The 14893-nt window shown below is 42.0% G+C and overlaps 1 protein-coding gene across 4 annotated transcripts in view; it reads left to right on the top strand.

Moving 5' to 3' along the window:
• Nucleotides 1-13720, top strand: part of fynb (FYN proto-oncogene, Src family tyrosine kinase b) — an 80512-nt gene extending 66792 nt beyond the window's left edge. The window contains exons 8-14 of one of the 4 annotated variants that reach the window (XM_084000578.1): nt 3142-3306; nt 3655-3810; nt 5484-5663; nt 8113-8189; nt 9325-9478; nt 10853-10984; nt 12111-13720. In XM_084000578.1, coding sequence (XP_083856704.1) covers nt 3142-3306; nt 3655-3810; nt 5484-5663; nt 8113-8189; nt 9325-9478; nt 10853-10984; nt 12111-12319 — 1073 coding nt within the window. In that variant the 3' untranslated portion in view covers nt 12320-13720. The remainder of the gene's footprint in view (nt 1-3141; nt 3307-3654; nt 3811-5483; nt 5664-8112; nt 8190-9324; nt 9479-10852; nt 10985-12110) is intronic. The other 3 variants (XM_084000576.1, XM_084000577.1, XM_084000575.1) reach the window with 3 other exon arrangements.
• The last annotated feature ends 1173 nt before the right edge of the window (nt 13721-14893 follow it).

The following is a 14893-nucleotide window of genomic DNA, read 5'->3' as shown; positions in this document are numbered from 1 at the left end:
CACATTCTACACATTCTATAATCAGATTTACAGGATGACACAGCCATCATTGTTTTAGTTTTTACAGATGTGCATTGTGGTGTTTTTTTTCTGTCTTATTTGTATTTATCACTATCCTCTTATGTGGATTCTGTTTGTTCTGCTTCATCAGCCTCCTCCTCCCTCTGTCTCCCTCTCACTGTGAAAAGAGGATATTATTCCTGTCATGCTCTAATTGGCACATTGATATTTTGATGTTTAAGTCCTGAAAATCAACAATATGGATTTTACTGTACGTCTGTGTCGTGGAACATTAACCCACTCTCTCCACAACATGCAGAGCCGACAACACACCTTCGTGAATACCCCTCGATTCTTTTCAGGGCTTGTGCTTTTATAGCTTTCTGCTTTCTTCTGTGTTTCCTGTCTTTCATGAGCCATGCCACACCCTACAGATTATTCTTCACATGAACACAACTGAACACAACAATGCAAGAGGCCCTGATGATCAGCTGAGATTCAAGTTAGATTACATAGATATGAAGATATGGGAGTTGAAAGAACACATGGTGTATTCTTCCTATTACAAACAAAGGGTTGAACTTTTTCTCTGACACTATTCCCACTGGGGCAGAAGTTCCCCACCTTTTCCAAGTGTCAGCAGCACAAATAACCCTCTCTAAATGAAATTTGAATACATCTGATACAGGATATAAATCCTCTACATCAGACTCAAAATAATGACAACATACAAAAAATAAACACAAATATACCATTAGAAATGAATGTGGTCATACTTATAGTTATATAAACATGCCAGCTCCTGGCTGCTCAGCAAAAGTTAAAGTCCCTCTTTATTGACTTGAAATGCACCTTTACGCTTTAAAGCTGGTGGCAGAAGTTTTAGTTTTGCAGGAGCATGAGACAGTTGTGGTGAATATGTGCAGTCAGTGTGTAGCTTTGTCCTCGGGTTGGACCAGCGCCTGTTTCCTAACCACTACAGTACGTAGTGTCCACATAGTGTGACGGTATTGATGTGTGAGTGCAGCAGATGAAGCAGCAGGCCCGGCCAGATGGGCTTTAATGGCCGAGTTGAAAGTTGAGCGCGGGCCTTTATCTCGTCTTTACTGCCCCATGCAAACACCCTCCTCCCCCCTCCGTCCCACCCCCAGCACCAGATATCAGGTCTCTAGATATCAGCGTGGAAGTTTCGGCGGAAACTCTCCCCCTAATTCAGCGGTTTAATCAATGGCTGGCAAACAGCAGGTCTTCCTCACGAGTAAACACGTTTGATTTCATGACACGGTGACATCGGTTAAAAACAAGTCGCGCACACGGAGGAAGATGGGATCGAAGTGGAAGCAACAGGAGGAGCACTCAGCCGTCTAAACAAGGACGGCTGCTAATGTTCCTCCTGGAGCATCAAGTCCCCGCTCTGCCTTTGTGTTTAACTACAACTATAGATGAAGATCTCCCCCATGAGTGACCGCTGCTCTCTCCTCAGATAAATGACTGTCATTATCGTAAAGTGTATGTGAGGCAGAAAATGCCATTAGCTTAACTCAACCTTGACATAGAGCCTGTACGTTTACTATGAGCTGCTCTCATCCTGGCTGTAGATTCATTCAGCAAGACAGGGCCACCACAACCTGGCAAGACTGAGCTCAAACCACGTTAGCTTAGTTTATCCATAGTATAATTAAAAGTGTAAGGGAGACAGTTGTGACTGCTAACACCATCTGACTTCAGATTAGACATGAATGAACAGAAAGTATTGAATCATTAGGATTCACCCTCCAGGGACAATGAATGTAAAAAAAAAACCAAATTGCAACGCCGTCTCTTCAAAAGTCATAACAAGCATAACTGATATCTTTTTGTTCTCACTGAATGGGCCGGGACAAATACGTCGTTCCACATCAGCATCTGAAGGAAATATTCAGAGTTTGAGAAGCTAACTTTAAACTGTTTTATGGTGCTGCTGCAGATGGAATAGTTTTTCAGCCAGAGGTTTCCAGGAGTTGTGAAGGATCCTGGAAATACCGTCAGAGTAAAGAATAAGTGATGTCGGCCTTGGCTTGGTGCTTATCTGCAGAAAAACAGATGCTCGGCTCTGTGACTTGAATGTAGTGGTGGTAATACACAGAGGCAAAGGCTGGAGCCAGGGTCAAGCTGTAAAAGTGTTTCACTTTCCCACAATGCAACTCGACAGTGTCTTTTTGTTAGCCAGACCTGTCAAAATTAAAGGTCCTATAGAGCCACAGGTGATGGAAGAGGGTCGTACTCAGAGTGGTCAGATGGGTACAGGCAGACAGGCAGAGACCAAGGACCCCCAGGGACCCTGCCAGTGCCCCATTGTATAAAATTGTGTTTTCTATTAATACTAAGCTATTCAAATAATGAACAGGATCATTTATTCATGTTTTTATTTTAGACATGTACAGGTACGGTTAGTAGGGTGGCAGTCCCACTTCCATTTATAAACAGACCTTGTGCCAACATCAGTAATGTCTGTCAATCATATGATAATCACACAGACAAACTGTTTAAATTGATGTTTTTATTTCAAAGATAAATATGGAAACGAAAAACTATAAAAATTTTCTAATCAACCAAAGATTTCGTGACCCCCCTGCACCTGTTATTAGTACCCTGACCTCTTATTTTCATCTTTTAGTATAGCTTTTATTTGTTTTACCTTATCTTAATAATTGTTCTTATTGCCCTATCTTATTGTTAATCTATGTTGATGATTTATGCTATTTTTTTTTCTATATTGCTAGCACTTGACTCTATGTATGTTGTGCAGCACTTTGGGCAACTAAGGTTGTTTTTAAATGTGCTATATAAATAAATTTTGAGTTGAGTTGAGTTGAGTACCGTCTAAGGGTCACAGACCCCCTCTTGAAGACCTCTTATTATTATTAGACCAATCACTGCTGCATCCTCTGACCTGGCAGCAGCAGCCATCCACCAAACAGAAAGGGAGGAAGCGATTTCTGGCTTTCATGTTTGCTCCATCTCTGGTCCATGTTGTTTCTATCTGCCGCGTTGCTGTGAGCTTCTCCTCTCCGCCCCTGCTCGGTGCTATGTTAACTCTGTATTTCTCTCTCTCTCTCTCTCTGTGCTCTTATTTGTGCATCGCCTGCTCGGCACGTGCAGACCGAGCCGCTGGGCTTTGCTGTCGCTTGGTGGTTCCCTGCCACAAAGGGATGCCCCGCCTCGCCGACTTGTCCGTCAAAACCAAAGACGTGTGGGAAATCCCACGGGAGTCGCTGCAGCTAATCAAGCGTCTTGGGAACGGGCAGTTTGGGGAGGTTTGGATGGGTACGGATCCGGTCGCCTTCAAAAGACGAGGTCACAAGGGAAGGAGCCGCTGTGAATCAGCAGAGACACCAGACTGACTCTAAAACAAATGATTGTGACCTGGGAGGAGGGAGAGGTCAAATCAAACAGGGCGGGGGAATTTTTGATCACTCTCAGTTTGAGGATGTTGCCAGAGGAAAAACTTCTGGCTTCTGACCCCGTCCTCCCCAAATTAAGTAGAAAAACATCCCAGTGTGTCGGGAGACTCTGCTCTCACAGTCTAAAGATGGCTTCCTTCCATGTGGCCTTACTGCATGTACCTGTAGTTAACACTGTGTGTGCCTCATCATCCCTCCCCCCCCCCTGTAGAGAGTGCGGATGGTTTGTGCTTTAATTTAACGGGCGTGTGTGTGAACTACATCCCTGACACTGTGGGCTTGAGTCATGATGCCTGGGAGATCAGCAGAGACGCACTTGAGTTGGAGGTGAAGCTGGGCACAGGATGTTTTGCTGATGTCTTTTATGGTAAGAAAATCCCCCAAACAGAAGATTTTATCTTTTTCATTTTCACAGCCGACCCACCCACCTTGGATATGAATCTGAAGATTTACACTTTTTTCCCCCTTTTTTTTTTATGTGACAGGATAAGAAATGACACATTTTGTTCACTAGTTAGAAATGAAAGAACATTATTTCTTTCTTCCCACTAGATTTTATTGCAGTTTGTAACATAATCCATATAATAGGATTCAAAAATCAGTTTCTCCCCATGAAAACCTTTCTACCTCACATCCAGTATGTTCTGCAGTGTGGCACACTATTATAATAATTTTTAGGACAATGAAATCAGCGCTCAGAGCTGCTGGTTCTCTGCCTTATGTTGACTCTCAAATCACTTTGAATAAAGCAGCTACTTCACCCTTGCATCAGTGACAGTGGCTTTAACTAACTGTTTTTAATTTGCATAATGCAAAGTTAAAAACAGCATCCAAAACTCATTTAGCTAATTAAGCAATTAAAAAACCTGGAATAGGTTCAAAATGCCCCTGAACGTGTCACCATTGGGTGTTACAAGGTGTGGTGTTGACAACGTGCTTGCAGCTGCAATTGCAAGCTCAAATTTACTGTTTCCATCAGTTGTCAAACACATTATTATAACTTGTCCGTTAGAGGTGCTGTTCAAACACTTCAGAAACATGTGATCCAAAGGAGACGCTCAAAGCTGAGGTGACAGCTGGTCATCATACTGTAGAAAGAGAGGAGATGGGTCAGACATTCTTTCCAGTAGGACGTTTAGAGTCATACTTGAAAACTCAAGCGAGCAGAAAAGAGATCATGAGAGAGAAGCTGTATCTAGAAATTACTTTTTTCCATCTCTTGTGGGATGTTTATTCCACTACATCTTTTTTTGTGTGTTTGGGATATTTGCCGTGTTAGACTTCCATACTGCAGAACATGACGATGCGCTCTCAGGTCCCTGCAGATGACACCCAGTGCCCCCCTGGGATCCTCATCCAGCAGGTGATCATCACCTGCTCGGTCTCGTATCTCAAAGTGTCTGCATAGCTGCATCAGTGAAGAAGCCCACTTTCACTCCTTAATGAACCCCCCCCACCCCCCCCCCCACTCCCATCCCACTAACCCCACCCTGTATCCATCACTGTCACAGAATGATACAAATGGAGGACTATTCCACTGAAGTCAATCAGTGATCTCGACATGTTATTGTGTCTACTGTTTCCCACCGTGCTCTGTGTTACAGTAACTGGCATGCAGTCAGTGAGGAGCTTACAGGCTTGCTTTTGTTAATCATCCTACAAAGGATTATCTGCTCCCGTGTTGCCATATTGTGTCTCTCAGAGCCCTGCTGGCTTTTAAAAAGCTATTTCAAATCAAGGTCCACTCTAAATCTCATACCCATTTAATTATCCCTCAGCACAACCTGCGGCCATGAGAATTAAAGACAGACTGATTTTCATAGTGTCTCCTAATCTCATTCTGTGATGCGTGTTTACCTCATTGTCATTTCAAAGTCAGACTTTCCCTTTTTTTTTTTTGAGGAGCGTTTCCTCTCAGCCGTCAATCATCTCCTCAGGTTAGACAGCAGGGTTGCGGAGTCAGACTTTGAAATGATGTGATATGAATATGAATCGACGCTCGCGGTGCACTGACGGCGTCCCTGTGTGCGTGTGCTATAGGAACATGGAACGGCACCACTAAGGTGGCGGTGAAGACTCTGAAGCCTGGCACCATGTCCCCAGAGTCCTTCCTGGAGGAGGCTCAGATCATGAAGAAGCTCCGACACGACAAGCTGGTGCAGCTGTACGCCGTGGTGTCAGAGGAGCCCATCTACATCGTCACAGAGTACATGGGCAAAGGTAGATGAACACACACACACACACACACACAACACCTCTAACTAGCATGGCATGTGCATTGTTCTTTGCGTTTTGCGGTTTGATTCAGTTTCAGAAACTCAGTTCATTAACTTTTCCTTCTGTTTTTAGAGCTGTAGGAAGTAGGAACCTATGTGAATGTGTAACCCAGAAACAGAAACTGAACCATACATACCCACTTTGTAGCTGCAGTGTTGATTCCATTCATCTATTGGTTATACCACTTACCCATGTAGCTGAGAGCTGGCACAGGGTGAGGGTTGCTTGGAAACCTATGGGTGCTTTAGAGTCTCAAGTTACTCAATAATGGACTTAATGGACCAATATGACGGAGCTTCAGACTAAGTTGACTTAGTCAACCCCCCGCAAATTTACTGGTTGCACATGTGCAAGTAGATTTTTGTTCTTTCTTATTCTTATCTTATTTTATTATAACGATTACACACATCGGCATCGGCACCAACCTATTTATTTGTTTTTATTGTGGCCTAATGCAAACTTTTTTTTGTTCTGCAGTACATCTTGAATTAATGTCTGAATGACAATAAAGACTATCTGTATCTATCTAGATGAAACTTTACTTTACCTCCACGGTCTTAAAATTTAGGGGCAAAAAACCCCCATTTAGGGGCAGTCTGGAACCCTATTGGCTTTGGACCTGCTGAGAGGGGACAGTGCTCTCCATTGCTAACCATTGTACCACTGTGCCGCCCTGCTGGTGCTGCGAAATATTTTTGCAACACAACATTCTTTACATATTAAATCACAGGGTGATGCAACTTCAGCTACACTCACCCCGGTCATCATGTGTCCACTAGCAGCACAAAACACATGTGTAGCCACTTTGCCTCAGGACGGACCATGAAAAAGAAACTTGTTTGTTTTGGCCACAAATAGCTAAAGAGAAATGAGGCGAAGCTGAGCATCTAGTGTTCCATTTATAGTCAGAAGAATGTGATGAACCAAACACTGTGTTCATTGCAACGTCAGATAAAGATGAGGCAGAAGATGCTTCATGGTTCAGATTCATTTAATTTGATGAAATGATTAACCAAGACATTGTCCTTTTGTTGATTCAGTTGTGTTTTATAGTCATTTCTGTTGGCTTGGCCTCATACTCTACTATCCTACAGGTTCTATAGATTAAACATGATCAAGTTAGTATATTAATTAGTTTGTTTCAGAGTCTTTAGGTTCTGTAAATATAACAGTAAGTTGACATGGAAATGTTATTTTGAGGACTTGAGTATTTTTGAAATTAAAAAGTTCTCAAGTGCTTCAACTCAATAATATTTATAATGTAAAATACTGGTTACACTACTGCAGCATTAGATAAATGTCATCAGGTTATACTATGTGTTACTTGTATTCCTCTTTATAGTCTATGTGAAACAGAAAAGGTGGACTACTGTTATTACAGAGGGCATTTTTATTGTAGCTTCTCTTTATAATTAGAGGACGTCTGCTGCTGTCTCTGAGTTTGCAGTGTTTCCTTCATGGCTGCAGCAGCAGCAGATGTCTCAGTCCTTGTTCCTTAATGTTGCTCTTACTCTCATTAGATCACAAACTCACAGAAGAGGTTATGATATCTCTGTAACCCCCCTGTTTTGTAAAGTCAGTTTAATTGATACTTAACACATGACTGCCCAAAGGCTTAGAGCAGTAGCTCTCCTGGGATGGTATTCACTATTACATTGGTAATGGAGATGATGTATTTAGAGCAATAAGCTTATATTTTGGCCCAAAGGTGAAATAGGAAAACAGAGAGGTTTTATTCTCTCTGAAGTAGAGACTTAGTAAGTTTAGCAGAGATGACCATCTGCCATTTGATTTGAATATTTTGTCTGTGAGTGGAAATATTATTTAGCCTGATGTTGGTACAAGAAGAAAGGTCTTCTAGAAACGGGTTCCCTTAAGGCAGAAGTGTTTTGTAACTGTTGTTATGGTGAGCGTTTTTTCCAAAGACACTGAAGATAATTAAGGTCTTCAAAAACAATCCACCAAAACCCGGGAATGTAGAAACCACACAAGACAGAGAGCTCTGCATGCACATTTAACACCAAAGAGCACAACAATGGAAACTTTGATGTGCATCACTGTGTGTCTGCTGTATGCAGCTGCTGCCACATCTGGGTCAGCCCATTAAGCTGGAGAATGTGTTTTGAAAGAGGGAAACAGTTTTATGAATGTCTGAAATATCTGTGCCCGGCCCGCTCCTTTGTTATTACTGTTTATGATCTGAAATAGAAGTGAAAAGGCAATTTACAAACCTCAGATCCAGAGTAGACCACCAGCTGCCATACTGGGACTGCTCCCAGGGCACCATTCATTAACATATGGATGTGGGACAAAGGGGAGTAGCCTGTGTCTTCAGAGTCTGTATGTACTGTATTATGAACTAACATGAGACTTGTGTTTACGTCCTCTGTAGGAAGCCTGCTGGAATTCTTGAAGGACGGAGAAGGGCGAGGGCTGAAGCTGCCGAACCTGGTGGACATGGCAGCTCAGGTAGACCTGGAGCAGAGACCTGCATGGTTTATATTCACTGTGTGGTCGCTGTGTGTTTCTGTTACAGGAGAGCAACATTTTATAGATACCTTGGAAACTTCTTTTACTTCCCTTAGCAGCAGAGAAAACTGGCATAAAACAAGCGTAGAGTTTATATCCGTCTATTTTATTCTATTTTAATGAGACATGTTTCCTGATTGATGCTCGACACTTCCTCCATATTCCATGATAAATTCATTATGATAAGCCGAGAGAGAAGGTGCCCTGTTATAGTTACGTCACACTAAGTAGAGGTCCAATATTGTTAAACTAGATATTTTCACAATTAATTCATTAATTTTTCTATATAATGTTGAAAAATAGAGAAAATTGCATTTTATATTGACCTAAAGCACAAAATTATTTATCCAGTCTTCCTGCCCAAAAATATTCAATTGACCAGCAAATATGTATGATACAGTATATGTTATTATTTATAATCCCCAATTTTTCATTTTGTTTTCAAGGTATCATCAAACTCTATTCACAAGTATTTCACATTAAGTGAGACTTTTATTTTTAAACATGGGCAGTGAGTTTTGAGATTCGATGCTTAATTGCTTAACACCAGTCAGTCAAAACAAGATGAATGTGTCCGTCTCTTTATTAATAGATTAGCTGTCCTCGCTCTTCATTTTATAGAATAGTGTTTCTATACCATACAACACACACAGTCGATGGTCACAAATCTTATATTGGGTAAATGGTCTGTAACATGACACCATTTGTTTTCCACCTCGCAGGTTTTTTGTATTAACAGCACTAGTTAGGTCTGCAGGCTGTCTTCATATGAGCTGTAATTACCATCAACTACCACTAATCCAGACCACACAAAGGTTTTTCCTCATCCAACGTGTTTCAGACCCTGAACTGCTTCTCTACACAATCAGAATCCGGTCCACTGAGTGGTTGGACATGATTTCTCTGCCATTCACAAACAAAGTGGGACTGGTAGCTTAATGTACAGACAGAGCAGGTTCCCTCCATGTTTTCTGACGTAAATCATATTTCCAGCATTGAGCAGAGTGAATGTGAGGATGGTGTGTGCGTGTATGTACATGTGTTAATGCAGCGTGCTGTCTGTGCTGTGCTCCAGGTGGCAGCAGGCATGGCCTACATCGAGAGGATGAACTACATCCACAGAGACCTGCGCTCCGCCAACATCCTGGTGGGAGACAATCTGGTGTGCAAGATCGCTGACTTCGGCCTGGCCAGGCTCATTGAAGACAATGAGTACACTGCTCGGCAAGGTGGGGCTCCGAAATGCACATTCCTGATGTTCCCACGCACACACACATTCACATAAAGACTGCATTAGGTCATGGAGGAAACTCTCTCAGTGCGCCCTCATCAAAGGAACAAGCTAATATTAAGCAATGTAGCTACAATCAGAATCAGCTGCAGTAGGAGACTGAGGTTGATGACATCATATTGTCCTAATAGTCTATTTTTGAGGGGGGTATTTTCTCCTTTCAGCTAGTAGTGATTCATGATGTCAGTTTTAAACAATATAATTTACAGCCAAACACATCACTAAGCTAAATAGTCATAACTCATTAGCAATTTCTGACGTCCAGATTCTGTTAAAGTGTAGAACACGTCTGACCAACATCTATCAGAGTTGAAGAAATATATTGTTGGCCTTTAAAACTGTAGACTAAAAAAGAAAGTCAACGTCCAGTTTGTAGCCACATCGCCTGTCTTACATTAACTAATGGAAAAGGTGAGTTGTCATGGAAACAGTTAAGTCATCAGTTGATCTTAGTACGACCACATGACCTCACCGTAACCATGAAATCATCTCCCTGACAACCGGTCAGCTCTATTTACAAGAAGAAGACCCTGAGATGGAGTTGAAGGCTCCTGAAGAGTAATTAGAGAACCTATAATTTCAGCTGATTGCAACTCAGAGGCATCAACACTGCACTGGAAATAGATGAGACGTCTGTTCTTGCTTTGAATCTACGTCCGACTCCTACCTACTGACCATACACTCTGCATCTGGCACCACATGACACCTCACATTCAGTTTGAGCCTCATCATAAAAGTTTGGGACTGATAAGAGCTTAGAAGAGCAGGTGCAGAGATAGTTTCACTTTCAGAGTGACCAAACTTCACACACACTTGATCTGATTATTCCCAATATGGAGCTCAGTAACATCTCTCCTCTCCTGCTCAAGAAAATCTCTCCAAGTCTCCTCTTCCAGTTTCTAACACAGTCTTTATTCTGCATAGTTACAAGGCCCAGACGACGACCCTGAACCCTTCAACAATGTGTGTCAACTTCCCCTTACATAAAATATATTTTCACAGCTTTTATTGGTAACATATACAATGCACACATGTATACAAATATACGTACAGGCACATCACTGTTTTCACCTGTGGAATTACAGCAAATAAAGACTCACATGGCAGCAGCTACATAACAGCATACAATAACCACATGTGTAGAGGCAGGCAGCAGTGGACTGAGACGACTTGGTCCTGCTGTGATATGATGATGATGATGATGATGATGATGATGATGATGATGATGATGATGATGATGATGATGATGATGATGATGACGATGATGATAGCAGGAAGTAGAGGTCATGTTCCTCTCTCTGTTCTCCTGCAGGTGCAAAGTTCCCCATCAAGTGGACCGCCCCGGAGGCTGCGCTGTACGGGAAGTTCACCATCAAGTCAGACGTGTGGTCGTTTGGCATCTTGCTCACAGAGCTGGTCACCAAGGGCCGGGTGCCTTATCCAGGTGAGGAGGGAGAACCTAGCAGCTTAGCTTTAACAACCTTGAGCCCCTGGGGACACGTCAGTGAAGTGGTCTGTGAGTTGTACACACAGTGTTTCCTGTAACATCTCATGTAGTTCATCTGGGTGAACTCTCGCTCTCTGACAGAATATGAGACTGAGTCTGATGCTCCAAGATTTGGCTCCAATGATGTAATCTTCAACAAGACACAGTGTTGAGCTTCATTGTATTGGTTCACGTCATGTGGTGGCTGAGCTGTGAGCTGTGCTGCTCTGACTCTGATGAAAGACAGAATCCAGATTTCATGCACTCGTCAATGACTCTAAACAACTAGCAACATAACGTTGGATGTTTCTGTGCTTACACAACGCACGGGCAAAACCATTAGTGGCTTGTTGCCATAAACAAGTATGTGAAATTCTCACTCATAATGTAGTAGCAGTGGTGTGCAGCTACTGAATGAGTGAAGGGGAAACACTCGAAATGTAAATGAAATGAAATGTAACTGTCACTTGAACTTGGAGTTATTAATATCATTTATATTAGTGCATGTAATAAATCTAAGCCGGTCATTTCAGTGGTCTTGTTGGATTGGAAATTCAGCTGCCACTCAAACATATCGACCTGGGTTTTGTTATTATTACTGTTAGTGCATAGAAGAACAACAACATACAGTACATTTTAATGGTTTCAGTGGAAATTTGTAGTTCACAGGCGAAAAACTGTGTTCAAAGTAAAACAAAAAACTACATAAAACAGTAAGATGAATTTAAATGTACTTTAGATATGACAACAACAGTGTCAGTAAATTGTGCAATTAATTGGCAAAGAAAAAAAAAAGAATTCTCATAATATTATTACTTTATCCTCTAAATTTCCCAAAGTTTCCCTCAGCGTGGCTCTAATACTCTTAATTTTGGTAAATTTAGTTTAGTTTTAGACCAAAGACACTCTTTCAAACGTCTCAATTAAAATTATTTCTTACATTTAAAATGTTTAGATAAACTTGTCTCCACTGTTAAAGCTCTATTGAGGGTCCTCAAAGTCCTCAGACTGTCTTTTTGGTGTGTTTGGGAGCCTTGAGCGAAACATTCTCACACTCTGGGTGTGTTTGATGTGTTTTTTTTAGGGATGAACAACCGCGAGGTGCTGGAGCAGGTGGAGCGGGGCTACAGGATGCCGTGCCCCCAGGACTGCCCCATCTCGCTGCACGAGCTCATGCTGCAGTGCTGGAAAAGGGACGCCGAGGAGCGGCCCACCTTTGAGTACCTGCAGGCCTTCTTGGAGGACTACTTCACAGCCACTGAGCCTCAGTACCAGCCCGGGGACAACCTCTAAACCCCCCCTCCATGGGGTGGGGGGGCTCAGGGCTGGGACCACATTAGCCGAATCAGTGCTGTTCAAAAAACTCTGAAGCCTTCCCAGATAGGCCTTTATTTTAAGGATCTGTACAGCTTCCTCAGCTCAACCTGAGCTTTTCAGTTCCAACAACAAACCCCCAGAAACATGCCCCTCGGTCTCTGACACGCCCCCTAGTGTCTGAACTCTGCAATTATGATAATTAGGGAAGGTGAGAGATGGAGGACGGACAGCCACAGCTGGGGTTGTTGTAATGCAATGAAATACCTGTATTCAGTGTAAATAAGAAAGGCTTGTTTTAGTTTATTTGTTTGCCTCTGTTTCAGATTTTATTTTCTCCTGCACAAAATAATAATAATGATGATAAAAATGAAAATGCAAAGGAAGGCGAGCACCTGAGCAGGCACAGTTAATCTGTAATATATTGTAGTTCCTGTATTATTTTCTAGAAATTTAATTGGAAGCCTCCATTTAATTTTTTTTCTCCCATAATGTAAAAAAAAAACAACTCTCTCCCAGGTTATTGCTTTATTCGTGACTCTTCAGTTTGTGCAGAGGCTTCTTCGGACGAGCATGGTGCAGTCCTCCGTCAGCCTCTTGTCTTTTCTCGCAGCCCTCCTCAGCTTCCTCAGAGCGCTAGTCGTTAGCCGACGCTGTCAGAGCAGAGTTCTTCTACAAACGACATACATCAGATTTTTTGTAAATTCAAGCCAAGTGCGAAAGGATTTTCAACATATCCCTCCTCGCTTATAATTTGAGAAAAATATGGGTGGAATATTCCTGTCTTTGTACCACGCATGTTGTTTCTGTTGAGCTGGGAAAAAGACAGGTTGACCTCATTCGAGAAGAGGTCATCTGCCTTTATCTGAGCTGTTATTCCAAGGCCTCTCCTCATCCTCCTCCTCATCATCATCATCATCATCAAGGAAGTCTGTGGCGGTTTTTCCTCTCCCGTCTCCTGCACATCCTCCACTTGGGCCTGCAGGGCGCCAACCTGCAGCTGAAGCTGGACCACCTCACCTCCTGACTTATTATGTTTTAGTGACAATGTTATATTCTATCAGTATTTGAGTCTTTGATTTTTACAGACATTGTTTTTTTTGTTTGAACCTTTCTAAGTGATCCATCAAGAGTCAGTTGTACTGTAAGTTCAGAGCAGCTCCGGGACCAGTTCATGCTGCACTTGAGAAGAGGAAGTTGAAGAGTTGAAGGTTTGAACTGAAGATGAACTGGTCCCCGGCTCTGATCTGGTCTCAATGCAGATGGTTTCATGGCCAATGAAAAGCCCTCATTTTTTTCAGTTTTACAGCTTAATGCTTTTTAAGTGTCGCTAACTTCCTTCCTTTACATGTTTTATTTCCATTTTTAACATGACTTGTTTTTGTTAATTCAGTGATTTGGCGTTTAAATAACAATAAACATTTTACACTCTTTCCAAGACATTTCTTTTCCACACGCGAGTGTTTGTGCTTCAACCATGATGTGCTTATGTGTGTGACAGAATTGACTCGTCCCCCTAAAGCACAGTGGACTCTGGCTGCACAGACATCGACAGTTTCCATGTGTGTGTGGTCAGTTGTAGCTTCTCTGGTCATTTAGCCCAGCATTGTGCTCAAGACCTAATTAACAGAAGAATTTGCACCATCAACATTTAGTTTTGAGCTTAAACCATGAGACTTTCTCAAAATGTGTAAATTCATGCACATAAAATAAAAATGAAAATGGTATATAGGAACCTGTGAGCTGGCTAAATCCAGACGTACCTGCATGAGAGGTTTAAGGAGTTGCCTGCATCTTGTTGTTTTATTGTGGTAATTAAATGATAGGTCTACAATGACTCTGTGCTTTAATCCAGAAAAACTGAGAATTAGCGAATTAAAGAAACTTGGTGCTCCATGAGCATTTCACTATTACACATATGGACATACAGGGTTACCTGTTAGCAGTCATCCAGACTCAGAGCATCAATTGTAGTATTTTCCTGTAACAAATCTTTCCATTTTTCTTTCTCCAGAAATTGGTTGCACTCTCAGAACCTTGTTTTCTGTTGCAGTTATCCAGTGGAAAAGGATACAAACCTGTGTCCCTGGGAAAGAATTGATTCTCAGATCAATAAAGTGATGGTTGGCTTGCTGGGACTTCCTAACCAATCACTTGCAAAACATTTCCCTTCAAAAATCAATAACCTAAAGATAATGAAAATATCAACAAGTCCTTATAATGAGTTTTGAGAGTTTTGTGTTTATTAATTATTTTGTTTAAACTGTCATAATTTAGGGTGTCATCATTCAGATGTTGAGTTTGTCCTTTAGAAAGAACCGACTCTCCACGTCTCCATGTGATGCGACTCCCTCCTCCTGAAGCTTTATAGGAGCAGCTGCTGCTGCCGCCTCACACATCCCGCCTCATATGTCATCAGTGAGAGATTTCCATCTGGCCTGCACCTCTGTGGACAGAGCCACTCCTGTATGGTATCTTTATAGCTAGAGGGAAGACACCAAGGAGGTCCTATATGAACCAGGTATGTCAGATTTTATATGTTTTAACAGTCAG

This window comes from Trachurus trachurus (genome assembly GCF_905171665.1).
Source record: "Trachurus trachurus genome assembly, chromosome: 24".
Taxonomy (NCBI): Eukaryota; Metazoa; Chordata; class Actinopteri; order Carangiformes; family Carangidae; genus Trachurus; species Trachurus trachurus.
The sequence above is the reverse complement of the archived record's forward strand: the minus strand, read 5'-3'. Positions and strand labels throughout refer to the sequence as shown.